This window comes from Eurosta solidaginis, chromosome 4 (genome assembly GCF_040869045.1).
Source record: "Eurosta solidaginis isolate ZX-2024a chromosome 4, ASM4086904v1, whole genome shotgun sequence".
Classification (NCBI taxonomy): Eukaryota; Metazoa; Arthropoda; class Insecta; order Diptera; family Tephritidae; genus Eurosta; species Eurosta solidaginis.
The window spans coordinates 106,320,569-106,333,785 of NC_090322.1; the positions used below are offsets into that span (position 1 = coordinate 106,320,569).

At 34.5% G+C, this 13,217-nt stretch overlaps 1 protein-coding gene across 1 annotated transcript in view; it reads left to right on the forward strand.

Moving 5' to 3' along the window:
• The window catches only part of Remo (Remoulade), a 208,148-nt gene extending 195,535 nt beyond the window's left edge, over positions 1–12,613 (forward strand). The window contains exon 4 of the mRNA XM_067782380.1: positions 7,772–12,613. Within this exon, the coding sequence (XP_067638481.1) occupies positions 7,772–12,274 (4,503 nt within the window). The 3' untranslated portion in view covers positions 12,275–12,613. The remainder of the gene's footprint in view (positions 1–7,771) is intronic.
• The last annotated feature ends 604 nt before the right edge of the window (positions 12,614–13,217 follow it).

Sequence of the window (13,217 nt, forward strand, 5' to 3'; positions counted from 1 at the left end):
CTTGACTTGACAGCTAGGTGGCGCAAGGATCGAGATATTCCAAAAAAATGGAATGTATGGTCCGATTTGGCTCATATTTGGAACATAATACACACATGAATAGAAAGCGTCCTGTGAAAAAAATCTCCGCTAGGTGGCGCAAGGATCGAGATATTCAAAAAATCGTATTTGTGCTCCGGGTTGGCTCATATTTGGAACACATAATACACACAGGAATAGAAAGCGCCCTGTGAAAAAAATCTCCGCTAGATGGCGCAAGGATCGATATATTGAAAAAAATCGTATTTGTGGCCCAAAAAATGGAATTTATGGTCCGATTTGGTCCATATTTGGAACACATAATACATATATGAATAGAAAGCGACCTATGATGTCAGGTTTGGCTCATATTTGGAACAAATATTACATATAGTCCGGTAGAAGTGACATCACAACATTTTGGAGTTCGAGGAGGGACAAGCATACGTGGCGCAGAGTCGAGTAAAGTCTTTGGAAGGATTATGTATTGAGGATTTAGGTTGTAACAAATTGTCAGGAAAAAGAATGAGACAAAACAGGAATTAAATAAAGACTAAAAAATTTAAAATAAATATTGATAGTCATTAGTAAAATCAACTGAACCTTAAAAAGGTTGTGCTACGCCTCACATGCCCAACGCTTTTATTTAATTGTCTGATCAAAGCCCTAGATTGATGAGGAGTGAGATGACTAGTACCTAGGACCTACCTAATTATTTTCTAGCTTTTAGTATTATTATTACTTCATGTAAGTATTGTTTTCAATAAAACCGTTTAACTTAAAATTTTTTTTAAATTATTTTATTTTAATTAAAATTGTGTGGACTACTTTCAGGCGCGTTCCAAAATAACTGATTAGTAAGTAACATTGCGTATTTAGCAATGCTTCCGCTGTTACATTATATCAATATTATTTATAAAAAAATGTTGTTTTTTTATCAGCCTATTGATTTTAATCGCGAGTTCGAATCGAGCTCAAGGCCTAACATTAATTTATTACCATAATTGAGGAGTTCCAAACCAAAAACAATTCGTGACTCGTAACAAGTTCCTATATAAATGAGAAAAACTGCGCAGTCTTAAATGGAGGCACATTTTCGATTAATACCTACGATATTATACCAGTTATGAAAGAACACACATATATCCAAAAATTCACAGATACCGGGCAACTATATTTGAAGTTAAGACAGATAGTTGATTTTAATTATTGCATTTTGGTCTGAAAAATTATATTTATTGCATTTAGTTGGATTAATACTTAAATATGAAATACATAGTCCAGATCCAGCTGTGCTTGTGAGTAGTCCATTAATAATTTTGAGGACTTTTTGCATAGTTCTCACCTCCAGGTGTTCCATATAGTACTCTGAAGAAGTATACCGAGCTGCAGGAGTATTCCGCGCTTAAGTAGGTAATCCTGGCGTAGGAAAACGCAATGTAATTTGGACCACATTTTTTATAAGAATGAGGATCAGTTGTGGTGTACTCGTATACTCTTAAAAATTCCTAAAGTACTCCTTAAATCGTCCTTATGGAGTATACCACTACTTCACAACTTATTGTCATTCATATAAACATAAACAAATTTCAACCCAAAAGAATGTTAAAGTTGTATGAAATTATTGAGTTTTTTTATGAAACGTATTTTTTGAAATGTTCCAGAATGGCTGAATGTTCTGTTTTTTACTTCTCATAAAGATTATTACATTGTAGAGTAAATTGTTTGGCGACCTTTCATATTTAATATATATTTTTGCCGGCTCGAGGTCAATTAAAAAATAAACACAAGTTGTCTTTAAAAATCCGATATATTTCGGTTACTCCGCGGTAACCGTCCTCAGGGATATAAACTGCAAAATCTATACAAACAAATAACATTATATAAACAAAATATTGATGAAACAGTAACAACAAATGACATACATTAATTTACACGTCCTCTTGCTTAGGCGTGGAGTTTGTTACTACTTTATTTGTAATTAAATGTCTGTAAATATGTGCGACGTTGTCCGTGTCAGTCTTGTAGTTCAGTCGTATATTTGGCGGAGTGTTTATAATGTGTAACATTTCAAGTGAGAAACGCTTGGAATAATTTGCTTCTTGCTGTAAGATGGATGCTTTAGCGAAATTGGGAGAGTGTCCGCTCGATGCACAGTTAGCCATTAGCGCAGTTTTATGTGTAAAAGAATTTTGGCATTGTTTGGTGTCTGATTTGTGCTGTGCCAATCGCGTTTTTAATTTTGATTTGGTTGTACCAACGTATACCTTGTTGCACAGCTCTTTCTGGTTTCCATTACATGGGATTTTATAAATGACATTACTTTTGTCCATTTCCGGTATTTTTGACTTAGTTCTGTTAAATATGTTTTTAAGGGTACTTGTAGGCTTGTGAGATATTTTTATTTTCTCTTTGTCGTAGCAATCTGACATCATTAAGCGTTCAGATAAATGGGGTACGTAAGTTACCGATTTGAATAGTTTGGGTTTGTCTTGAATTTGATGCTGAATATTGTATTTTGATCTTTTAATTAGGGAGTTTATAATGTTGTCTGGGAAGTCATTTTGTTTTAATAAATATTTTATTTCGTCCGTAATCTCCTTGTGGTAAGTTTTGTCAGATATATTTAACATGCGTCGTATACAGCCCATTGCTGTATTCATGATCATCGTTTTAGGATGTTTAGAGTTAAAATTGATGATTCGTCCAGACGCTGTTTGTTTCTCATACCACCGTAATTTTAGCTGCTTACCATCTTTTATTATAATGAAGTCCAGATAAGGTAATTTGCCCCCTTCTTCTAAATCTACAGTAAACTTGATATTCTTGTGAAAGGAATTAAGCGTATTCAGCGTATTTTGAATCTCGTTTTCTTGTATGATTGCAAAAAGGTAATCAACATATTTTGTAAGTACTCTGGGTTTATGTTTTAGTTTTGTCATTGTTTTTTCCAAAAGTTCTTCCATAATTATGTCAGCAATGACTGGCGATGCAGGTGATCCCATGGGCATTTAATTGTGTGTAGATTGTGTCGTTAAATTTGAAGTACCTATTTTCTTCGATGCAAAATTTAAGTATATCCATAAACGTTTTCTTTGGTATCCTGGTGTGTTCTTTTATAATCGTCCATTTATCTTGTATAATGTCAAGTGCTAATTGTGTAGGTATGCTAGGAAACAAAGAAACCACGTCGAAGGAGATAAGTTTTTCATCATCACAAATCAAGGTATTATTAATCCTCTCTTTAAATTCAAGTGCGTTCTTTATGTTATATGGAGAGTTGGCTGTTATGTTCCTTAAAATATTAATTATGAACTTACACAGACCGTAAGATGGGGAATTAATCGCTGAGCAAATTGGTCTGAGTGGTACTCCTTCTTTGTGTATTTTTGGAAGTCCATATAGTCTAGGGGGAAGGGCGGTGGTTGTGGTGAGTTTGTGTTTTTCAGACTTCGAAATATATCCCATTTTAAATAGTTTATCGACTATAGTATTATTTTTGTTTTGTAATTTGGAGGTTGGGTCAAATCTCAAAATTCTATATGTAGTCAAGTCATTTAAAATATCACTCATTCTGTTATTATAGTAATCTATCTCCATTGCGACGGTTTTGTTTCCCTTGTCCGAAGTTAAAATTCTAATATTTTCATTTTTTCTTAGAAAATCCCGCGTCCGAAATAATGTGTCTAATATTGCACGGTCTATTGCACTTTCTTTATTAGTTGTCGTATGATGTTTCACAAGTAATGAGAACTTTGTGCGCGCTTGCTCTTGTTTCTCTTTCACGCTGAGAGTTTGTATGAGATCCTCTCCGTCGGCGATGTATTGGAAGAGGGGGAATCGTTGTTTTTCTATGGGTAACGCGAACTTCGGCCCTTTAGCTAACAATGCTTTTATATCTTGTGGAAACTCAGTTTTCGTAATATTAACAAACCAGTCGTTGTTGTTATTCGTGGTTAATGCACTGTTGCGTTGGCATCGCAGTTTCTCATGTTTCATTTCTTGTCGTTTCTTCAGTGTCACTCTTAACTTATTGGTAATATTATTCTCACTTTCCATGAAAACTTCGAATTCTTTCGCGTCCAGCTGTTTCCTTAGCTTTGTTGTGACTTCCTCAATTTCCATGTTTTGTCTCTTCAATTTGTTGTGCTTATGTTTAATTAGTAAATTTAATAGTTTTGTGTGAAAACATTATGTGTGTTTGTCCAAGAGTCTGTATATATTTGAATGTGTGTCTGAGTCAAATACAAATAAATTGTTGCATTTTGTGGAATTTTTGATTACATTCGGTATGACCTTAGTTTTTCTACACTTTATGAAAAACTTAATGCTAGATTTTAGTTTTACTAATTTCTTGGATGTTGACTGATATTTGTTTATTACGGATTATTGATTATTACATTGGTTTTCGAAAGTGAAGTCAAATCTCATCCATACCTCAAAAGAATTAGGGGTGCATTTATAGCGTTTTGGTTTGGAATTCCTCAATTATTGTTATGATAAATACTTTTTGGTAATGATAAAAATTTTTAATTAGAGTAGAAGGAAGAAAACATTTTAGACAACTGCCAAAGCTTATTATATAGATTCATTTCGGGAACTGCTAAATTCCTTCATCGGCAATGTCTAGGCGCCGCTGTTATAACCATGATACAAAAAAGGTAGCTCCACTCAAAATTTTTTGACGTATTTGGGCATTTTTGAAGTTTCATAATGTTTGTTGTTTTGCCAGAAGCGTTGCCATACCGTTACTGTTTAAGGCGAAATTGTGGTTTTCGAGATGGAAATTTCCTTTAGGATGAAAACACAATTCATCTGAGACAATAATAATATGCTTTAGCACGATTTAAGTGCATATATATTGATTGAGAATACAGTAAAACATGCAATTTTATTGAAAAATAGTGGATAATGCCTCATACATTGGTTAATGACTCATATCTTTATGGCAGCTTGACCCCTAGACAGAAAAGAAATACACGAAAAATCCTGTTGTTCTAGCATGGCCCTATTATCATGCCGCTACAGTGGATATTTCTCAAGGCATGTTGGGAAAAAGTGTACCTCCAAAGTCTGCACATCTATGTCAATGCTAAAAGGGCACAGAATGTGTAAAGGCAGGGCTGCCCCAAGGTGATCCCTGGTACAACGGGCAGAAACACTCTCATAACTAGTAGCTAACCTGCAGAGCTACAAAAAAATAGTTGTAGCAGTTCCCTCCTAAAGCGCAACGCTTGAATTATACAATAAATAAAAAAATAAAAAATGTGGACTTGTAGTCAATTTATCAAGAAATTGCGGTGTCGGTTTATAAGGACCTCCTTTGAGCAAGCAATTGACAAACGTGTATGTTTTGTCAAAATGTTCTGATCAAACGTACGGACACTTAAGAAGGCTATATTCGCTTGCTTCGCATACTTCGATCCATGTTTCTTCCACCAAAACAATTTTCGGGAGCTCGAAAAGCTTATTAAAAACCTTCTTTTCTATGCTGATATCTCGTATTAAAATATTTCCAAGGCATGGGGCCAATTTTTTTTCTTTTTTATTTAAAATAACTATGAAAGTAATTTAGTCGTATTCGTTAATATGAAATCCATCAAAATTAGAAAAATTCGTTACATTTTCCAATCTGGTAGCTTGTTTTTGGTAAAATTGTCATTGTCCCCGCAAAAGTCAAGTGGCTAACGTCACACTAAATGGAACTACCTCCATTTTTTGTATCATGGTTATAACCATTCAGCTAACACATCGGTTGTTTGTTTGTCTTCATAATTTTTTCGACAGATGTCGCAGCGCTGTGGAAATCAATTGGCAAGAAACAGAAGAGAAGTCGAAATTATGAAGACAAACAACTGCTGTGATAGCAGAATGGTTATAGCAGCGGCGCCTAAACATTGCCGATGAAATAATTTAGCAGTTCCCGAAATGGGTCTATACAACGAGCTTTGGCAGTTGGTACAATCTATGATGTTGATATTATGGGACCTAAGGAACGAGCTGTGTGTGTTCTGCCTTCTCTGCATTAGACGAAGGAGCAAAAAAAGTGGGTCTTGCTGTAAATGAGAACAAGATGAAGAACTTGCTGTCATCCAAGAAAGAATCGGCGCATTCGCGATGCAGCCACGTCCCTCTTGGTGGGTATAAATTCGAGACTATGAAGGATTTCGTCTATTTGGGAACCTGTATTAACAGCAAAAACATGGTCATCTTAGAAATCAAACGTACAGTAACTCTTGCCGACAAGTGCTACTTTGAACTGAGTAAGCAATTGAAAAGTAAATTCCTCTCTGACGAACCAAAAATCATGCTCTACAAGTCGCTCATCATACCTGTCCTGATGTATGGCTCGGAATCATGAACGGTGTCGATAGAGGAAGAGAGGGATCTTGGAGTGTTCGAAAGAAAAGTTCTCCGGAAAATTGATCGTCCTTTCCGTGATGCCGACGGCGAGTATCGAAGGAGGTATAATGATGAGCTGTATGAGCTTTACTTAGATATGACGATAGTGCAGCGAGTAAAAACCCAAAGGCTTCGCCGGCTAGGTATTTCAGTCGACACCGCAGTTTGGTAGAAGAGGACGGGTTTGAAATCCACTCAATTAGGAGATGCAAGTCAGGAATACTTGTCCTCCCAAAACCGCTTAGGCGGTTCAGCGCCATATAATTAATGATGATGAGTGCGAATCATTACTAAATTATTATAGCCCTACCGCCATTTTTTGCCATAGTAGTGCGCTAAATAATGAGTTCGGTGATGAAGGAGCTTCGCTTTTCTTTCCTATTACCAAAAAATTTACTCTTTTTCGCAAATACTATCTGTGTTTACATATTCCGCTTTGGAGTTATGTTTTACGCTTTACAATGCTACTTTGAATATCCAACCAGGGTTAGGAAACAATACATACGTCAAAACGTGCTAGGTATTGGTTCACGTTATTAATGCCCTATTACGGTTTACAACTCTACTGTCTTTCAGTTGAACTTTTGCCATTTGGTATTATCGATTACAACTCAACCTGTCAAACAAATTTTTAGTTGAAGCTGATCTTACACCTTGTGGCATTACCGTTTACAACCCTGTGTTAGTTTGGTTGTCAATTATTGACATTATGGGTGGTCAAAACTCGGGAGGTGTCCCTCGATAGACTATTATTGAAAAAAGATTATATATAAGGAAGTATCAGTTGAAAAGACTTATTGACCTTATGGGGCGATATTCAGAAGTTGGGTTTTAATCCCACTCCGAAAACAATTGCTCAATAATACCTGATTCCTCCTTAACAAGGATTAATTTTAGATTGTGCAGTGCGTTGGAATCATTTTCGCAGCATTTTTGATATCTACCGCAGGCAAGGTTTAGGAGTTGCACATAATTTGAATATAGCAAGTACAGCTTTTCTGTTGTAGTTGTTGATAGTCCTTTGCCGGATATAGATCCGGTTCTTTCCGGTAACGAAAACCATTAAGGTACTAGCCCCCGAAAATATCGGGAACGATTTAATATGATCACATTGAACCTTCTAGACCCTTTCATGAAATCTCAAAGTCCCGTGTAAGAAATTAGACCTGGCTCTATTTAACATCAGTTTGAAAAGTGATTGCAATTTCTAAATGCATCGTTTATAAAATCTTACTTTATATCTTTTGATCTCGAATATTGTAGTAAAATTGTTATTTATTTAAAATATTAAAACTTTCTAAACTATTATTAACCGTATAGTGCTTGTATTTAATTTTTATTTTTTTTTCAGATTGTTTTTGAAGGAGATGAGATTGTATTGAAATGCCGCGCCCCCCGTGTTGGTATTGGAGTCCCCAGAGAATCGGAAGATATCTCATCAACGCGCGCTCATATTTTCTGGGGTTGGGCACAAAAGGTTCGAGGACCAAACTCTAGTGAAGATACAGTTCTCAATGATGCGTTGAAAGTATTTGATGATGTTGAAATCTCCACCAGACATATTTCGGACTTCGGTATACTTAACTCCATTCTTAAAATAGGAAAAATATCCAAACAACATTCAGGAATGTGGGATTGTACACTTAATTCACAGCAAGCAAATTTGTCTTCCGCGATTACATTAACGGTAATAACAAAGGACATGAAATATTGCAAATCTACAATAGTTCACACCAATAAGGGGACATATTTTTGGCCACAAGCTTTACTTGGGGAAGTGGTGAGACAAGCCTGTGTGGAAAATGAAAATGAGGGGTTATTAGCTACTTACAATTGCAATCAAAATGGTGAATGGGAAAACTTAGATACGAGCTCTTGTCAGTTTCAGAGTGAAACAACAAGAATTCTAGAGCAGTTTTCAAAAATGAACTTTACTTTAACAAACAAAAATTCTTTTGAAATCGCTGATCGCCTATACAATTTCACCCGTAATCAAATATATCTAAATAATTTGAGGGATCCTATAGATTTGGAGTTTATTGCTCGTACCTTAAAAAAGTATATGGATCATATAACAAATTCACAATATATTGCATATTTTTTACTATGTTTAGTTTCTGAAGTTTTAGTTTTACCTAAAATCCTCTTTATACAAGCGCAAGCCCAATTTGGCACTAGCCATAACATGTTAAATATAATTGAATCATTGTCATCACAAACTCAATCATTGCCCCCAACCCATAAAGTATCTAAAGAACCATGGGCACTCTCCAAAAATATATTTGTTGAATTTTTCAATATTCATGTAGATTCTTTTACTGGGATATCATGTATCTGGCTAAATAGTGTCAATAACATGGGAAGGCGTAATTTTGAATGCAGTACTTCTAATGATACATTCCCAATGTTTGAAAGTTGTATAGACGCTGCTATTCAGATTCCCGTAAACTCTTTATTTTATGAAGATGAGAAAACTATTAGACTTATGATAGCCGTTTTTCGAAATGGAAATCTTTTTAACCATGTTGTTAAGAATAGTACATTAATTGAAGAAAATGATTTGAGTCTAACATCTGTTGTTATTGGTGCTAAAATATCAAAAGAAACAACAACACATTATCAACATTTAATCGATGTAACCGATAAAATTTATATAATGTTACGTGTGCATCCTTATCATAATGAAATAAGTTCGCCAATACCTGCATGGTGGGACAATGAACTAAATAACTGGAACACTAAGGAATGTCGAAAAATATATTTTCATCGGGGCTTATTATTATTTACATGTAGTCAATTGGGATATTATGGCATTCTTCAAAATCGTAAATTCCTTAATGATTATGCCATTGAGGGTTCAGGTGAAACTTTCAAATTTGCACCTGCTGGTATATATGTGGGAGGTGTTATAGTTTTCTTTTGTTCATGGATTAACATTGTTACATTTATTATATTTCGTAAAGCGATAAGGATGAATCGAGAACAAAGACATTCATTAGTGAATATATGGATTTCTGTTTCGTGTTTATCGGCATGTTTTATTATTGGTATACATCAAACTGAATATTCTGAAATATGTAGAGTTACTGGAATTTTATTACATTATTTTTCGCTATCAGTACTGTTATGGTTGTGTGTATGTCTAAGCAATTTGTATAAAGGTCTTTCAAAAAATTATCGAATTACAACTGAATCTGACGTATCTAAAGAAAATAAATTAAGGAAACCAATATTTAGTATATATTTAGTCGGGTGGGGAATTGGCATGATAATATGTGGCATATCAACAGCTGTAAATATTAATGAATATGCGGCATATTCATTTTGTTTTCTCCACAACTCATCCTCATTTAATGCATTTTTAGTTCCTGCTATAATACTTTTAATATTTCTTGGAATATTAATCCTATGCATTTACTGTTACATGACTCAAAGGGCTATAAATGTTTTGGCAGAAAAACAAATTACAGATAATCCAATTGTAACTGAAAATATTGACCTAAATTGGCTCGATTTTAAGCAGAGTAGATCACCCCAAGGAAATCAGCATAATTTCATTGACATCGAACAATATAGAAGTCGTACACTTAGTAATCCAGTTAGTAGTATAATCGATGATTTCGAAAGATCAAATATAACACATTTGCGGGCACATTTACTATTTTTAGTGTTATTCATTACATCGTGGATATCAGCAGCCATGTATGTTTATGCAGATTCTGAAAATACACCAAAACATCGAATGTATAGTTTAGTTTTTGTGGTATCGTGCTCTTTGCTAGGGCTATTTTTAATTATTTTTTACACATTATCCAGAAACGATGCCAGAAGCGCATGGGGTCGAAGGTTTTATTTTGAAAATATATCAAAAAAAAATTGTCAACAGAATTACTATAAAAATGTGCCTTCCACTATACCTGTGAATAAAACTTCAGCGGTTTATGATATTAGTATGTCGGGATCAAGATCAAATAGTCAATGTTCAAAGTATCGTAGTAGCAGTGTACGCAGTATGAAAAGTAATTCGCATAAAAATGAGCAAGCTTTACAAAACATTGATTGTCCTTTGCTTGGAACTGTCTCATCAAATGTAAATCAAACATCGTCATCATCAGTCATTAACAATCATCATATGACAAGTAGCTTAAGTACTGTACCTATAACATGTGAAATACCAAGTGCCGAAGTTTTCTACAATCCTAATCAAATAATAGTGGCACGAAAATTTTTTAAAAAGCAAAAACGTTTAACTAAACGTAATAATTTCGAACTACAGCGACAAGTAGATCGTGCTGAATATATGGAAAATGTCAGTGATATTTCATCATTAACCGGGAGTGAAAATGCCCATATTTACTCCAAAAGGCATAATGCTATTACACTACTCAGAGGTGGTAGCAAAGTTAATAATAATACTAACATTTATTTTCGATCTAGTAACAACAGCTCGTCCATTGCTAGACAAAAAGCCCCACAACACATACCAATGGAAAATTTTCGTAACGAAAATTATATTCCTTTTCGAGCGAATTCCGATTTTTCTACTCCAAATCGATCTAGTGCTTCCGACTTTGTGGCAAATATCTATACTAATATAACTGAGACAAAAGAACCAAAACACGAAATTATTCAAGTCAGAGGTACAAATCGTTCTTGTAAACCTACCTATATAGAAACACTTAGTGAGCATGAAGATGAAATTGAAAATGAACAAGAAATATCCGATGGGAAAAAAAATCCATTATATCAGAACACACAAGCAGTACCATGTACCATCAAATCTACTTGTAATGAACAAACGCCATTAATTGAAACAATTTCCAGTCCTTCGAAGTTACAGTCAAAACAAATAGTTGGTGGTGACGATGTTGAAGCTATGAATATTGTTGGCTTGCCAAAATTTAACAGTGTAGAAAATCTAAAACTCGCGTCAGAGATTGCGCTTGATTTGAAAACGAATGAAATATATATTTCAAATGCACTTCAAGTTACCAACCAAGTTAAATTTGATGAATGTTCTGCCACAAATTTTTCAATTCGGATGAATTCCAAGCATTCCAAGTCCCTTAATAATATGCATAATTCTAACGATCCTTCGAATAAATTTTTTAAATCTAAACCTTCAAATCATCCATCAAAACTTAATTTAGAAATCAGTAGAGTAGCATCTTGGAATGGAAGTTCTGTTAGTATACCATTTATAGTCAATGATTACCAAAGAAAACCTAAAAGTATTAAACTAAAACAAATTGAGTTTTCTAAGAATTTTGAATATGCGAGTGATAGTAATGTTTTTAAGTTGCCTCATGCAAACACAATACATTCAATTAGTCCAACGAATGAAAGCGATTTAAATTATCAAAATTCTGAAATAAGCATACGAAGCCACGGATTGTATGAGCCACAGCCTGATAATGATATTAATATCACATTAACTGAGGAATTTCCCTACCAATCCTCTAGTACAAGCGATATCGATGATAAGTTAAATGATTTTGACGATGAAATACAGAGAACGGATTATCATTCGGCGCAGCAATCGAGTGAGAATGATCCATCTATTGATGAGCTTTACGAAGCAATAAAGACCCACAACACTACTTTTACAAATCAAAATTCACAAACTCCCAACAATATAAAAGAATTTAATGAAATTTCATTAAATATGTCGCCAACCGTAATAACCACAAAGGTAGCTGATAAAAGCATAACCCACCCAATACCGACATTTTCATCTTCCTCAAATTTATTGTTCAAACCATTTATTGAAATTTCGAATGATACGACAGTGGAAGATGACAGTAGTCAAAGTAGTATTATATCTTATATTGATAGAAAATTAAAAACGAGCTAGGACTGATATGTATAGAATAGATTGTGTAAGTGTTATTTATTAAACTGTATCCGCCAAAAAGCCGAGCGCATTAATCAGAAAGGTTAATCTTCATCGTCCAAAATCTCTAAATAAATGTAACCGTTTTTTAGCAACTTCCGAGATAACAGTGAAAATAAATGCCGTAAAATTTTACGTTTGGGTTAGTTTAATGGCACATTTTTGACTTTCACAAGTACTTGTACTTGCTAAAAATAACTTATTTTCGCTTAGAGATTTAACAAATTGGGTACGAAATAACGTTGTTACTAAAAAGCTGGCTGGACCAATACATCCACATTCTTGTAAATAACAGTCGAATTCTGGCTCGTAACTTATGACAAAATGGGTGAAAATAACCAAATTGTATATCTGAGGACCATGAATGAGTAAATTTTGAAGTTTATGTGTCCTCCAGGTTGATTACATATTGCCTTCCCTTCTTCTTGTAGCGATAAGGTGACTCCCAGAAGGTATTGGGGATTTTGTCAATGCTGTTGCGGCACGTTCCGATACATAACGAAATTATGGTACTACCCCTCGGGAACGATTTGATATGACCACGTCATCAAACCTACTCCTTCCGTGAGAAACTTGTGTTCGCCAGAGCCTCGTCTGCTAAGTTGGGTTGCGCTACACATCCTATTGAATCCCATATTACCGTCCCTCTATTGTTTATGTGCGTGGTGTGACTACTGCCGTCCTCATAAAGAATATGGGCATCTGCAGTTTTTTAGTTTACAAAAGCGGCAAATTATATATATAAGGACTTCAAATTTGAACTTTTTTTTTGTTGGAAAGTTACAAATAAGTTATCTACACTTGCGGCAAAAAAAAAACCCCGAGGAAAATGTTTTTGCTGTTACGACGTTTCTACAGTAACTACAGCTGCGTAACGAAACTTTTTAGTTATTGTGGTTGACAT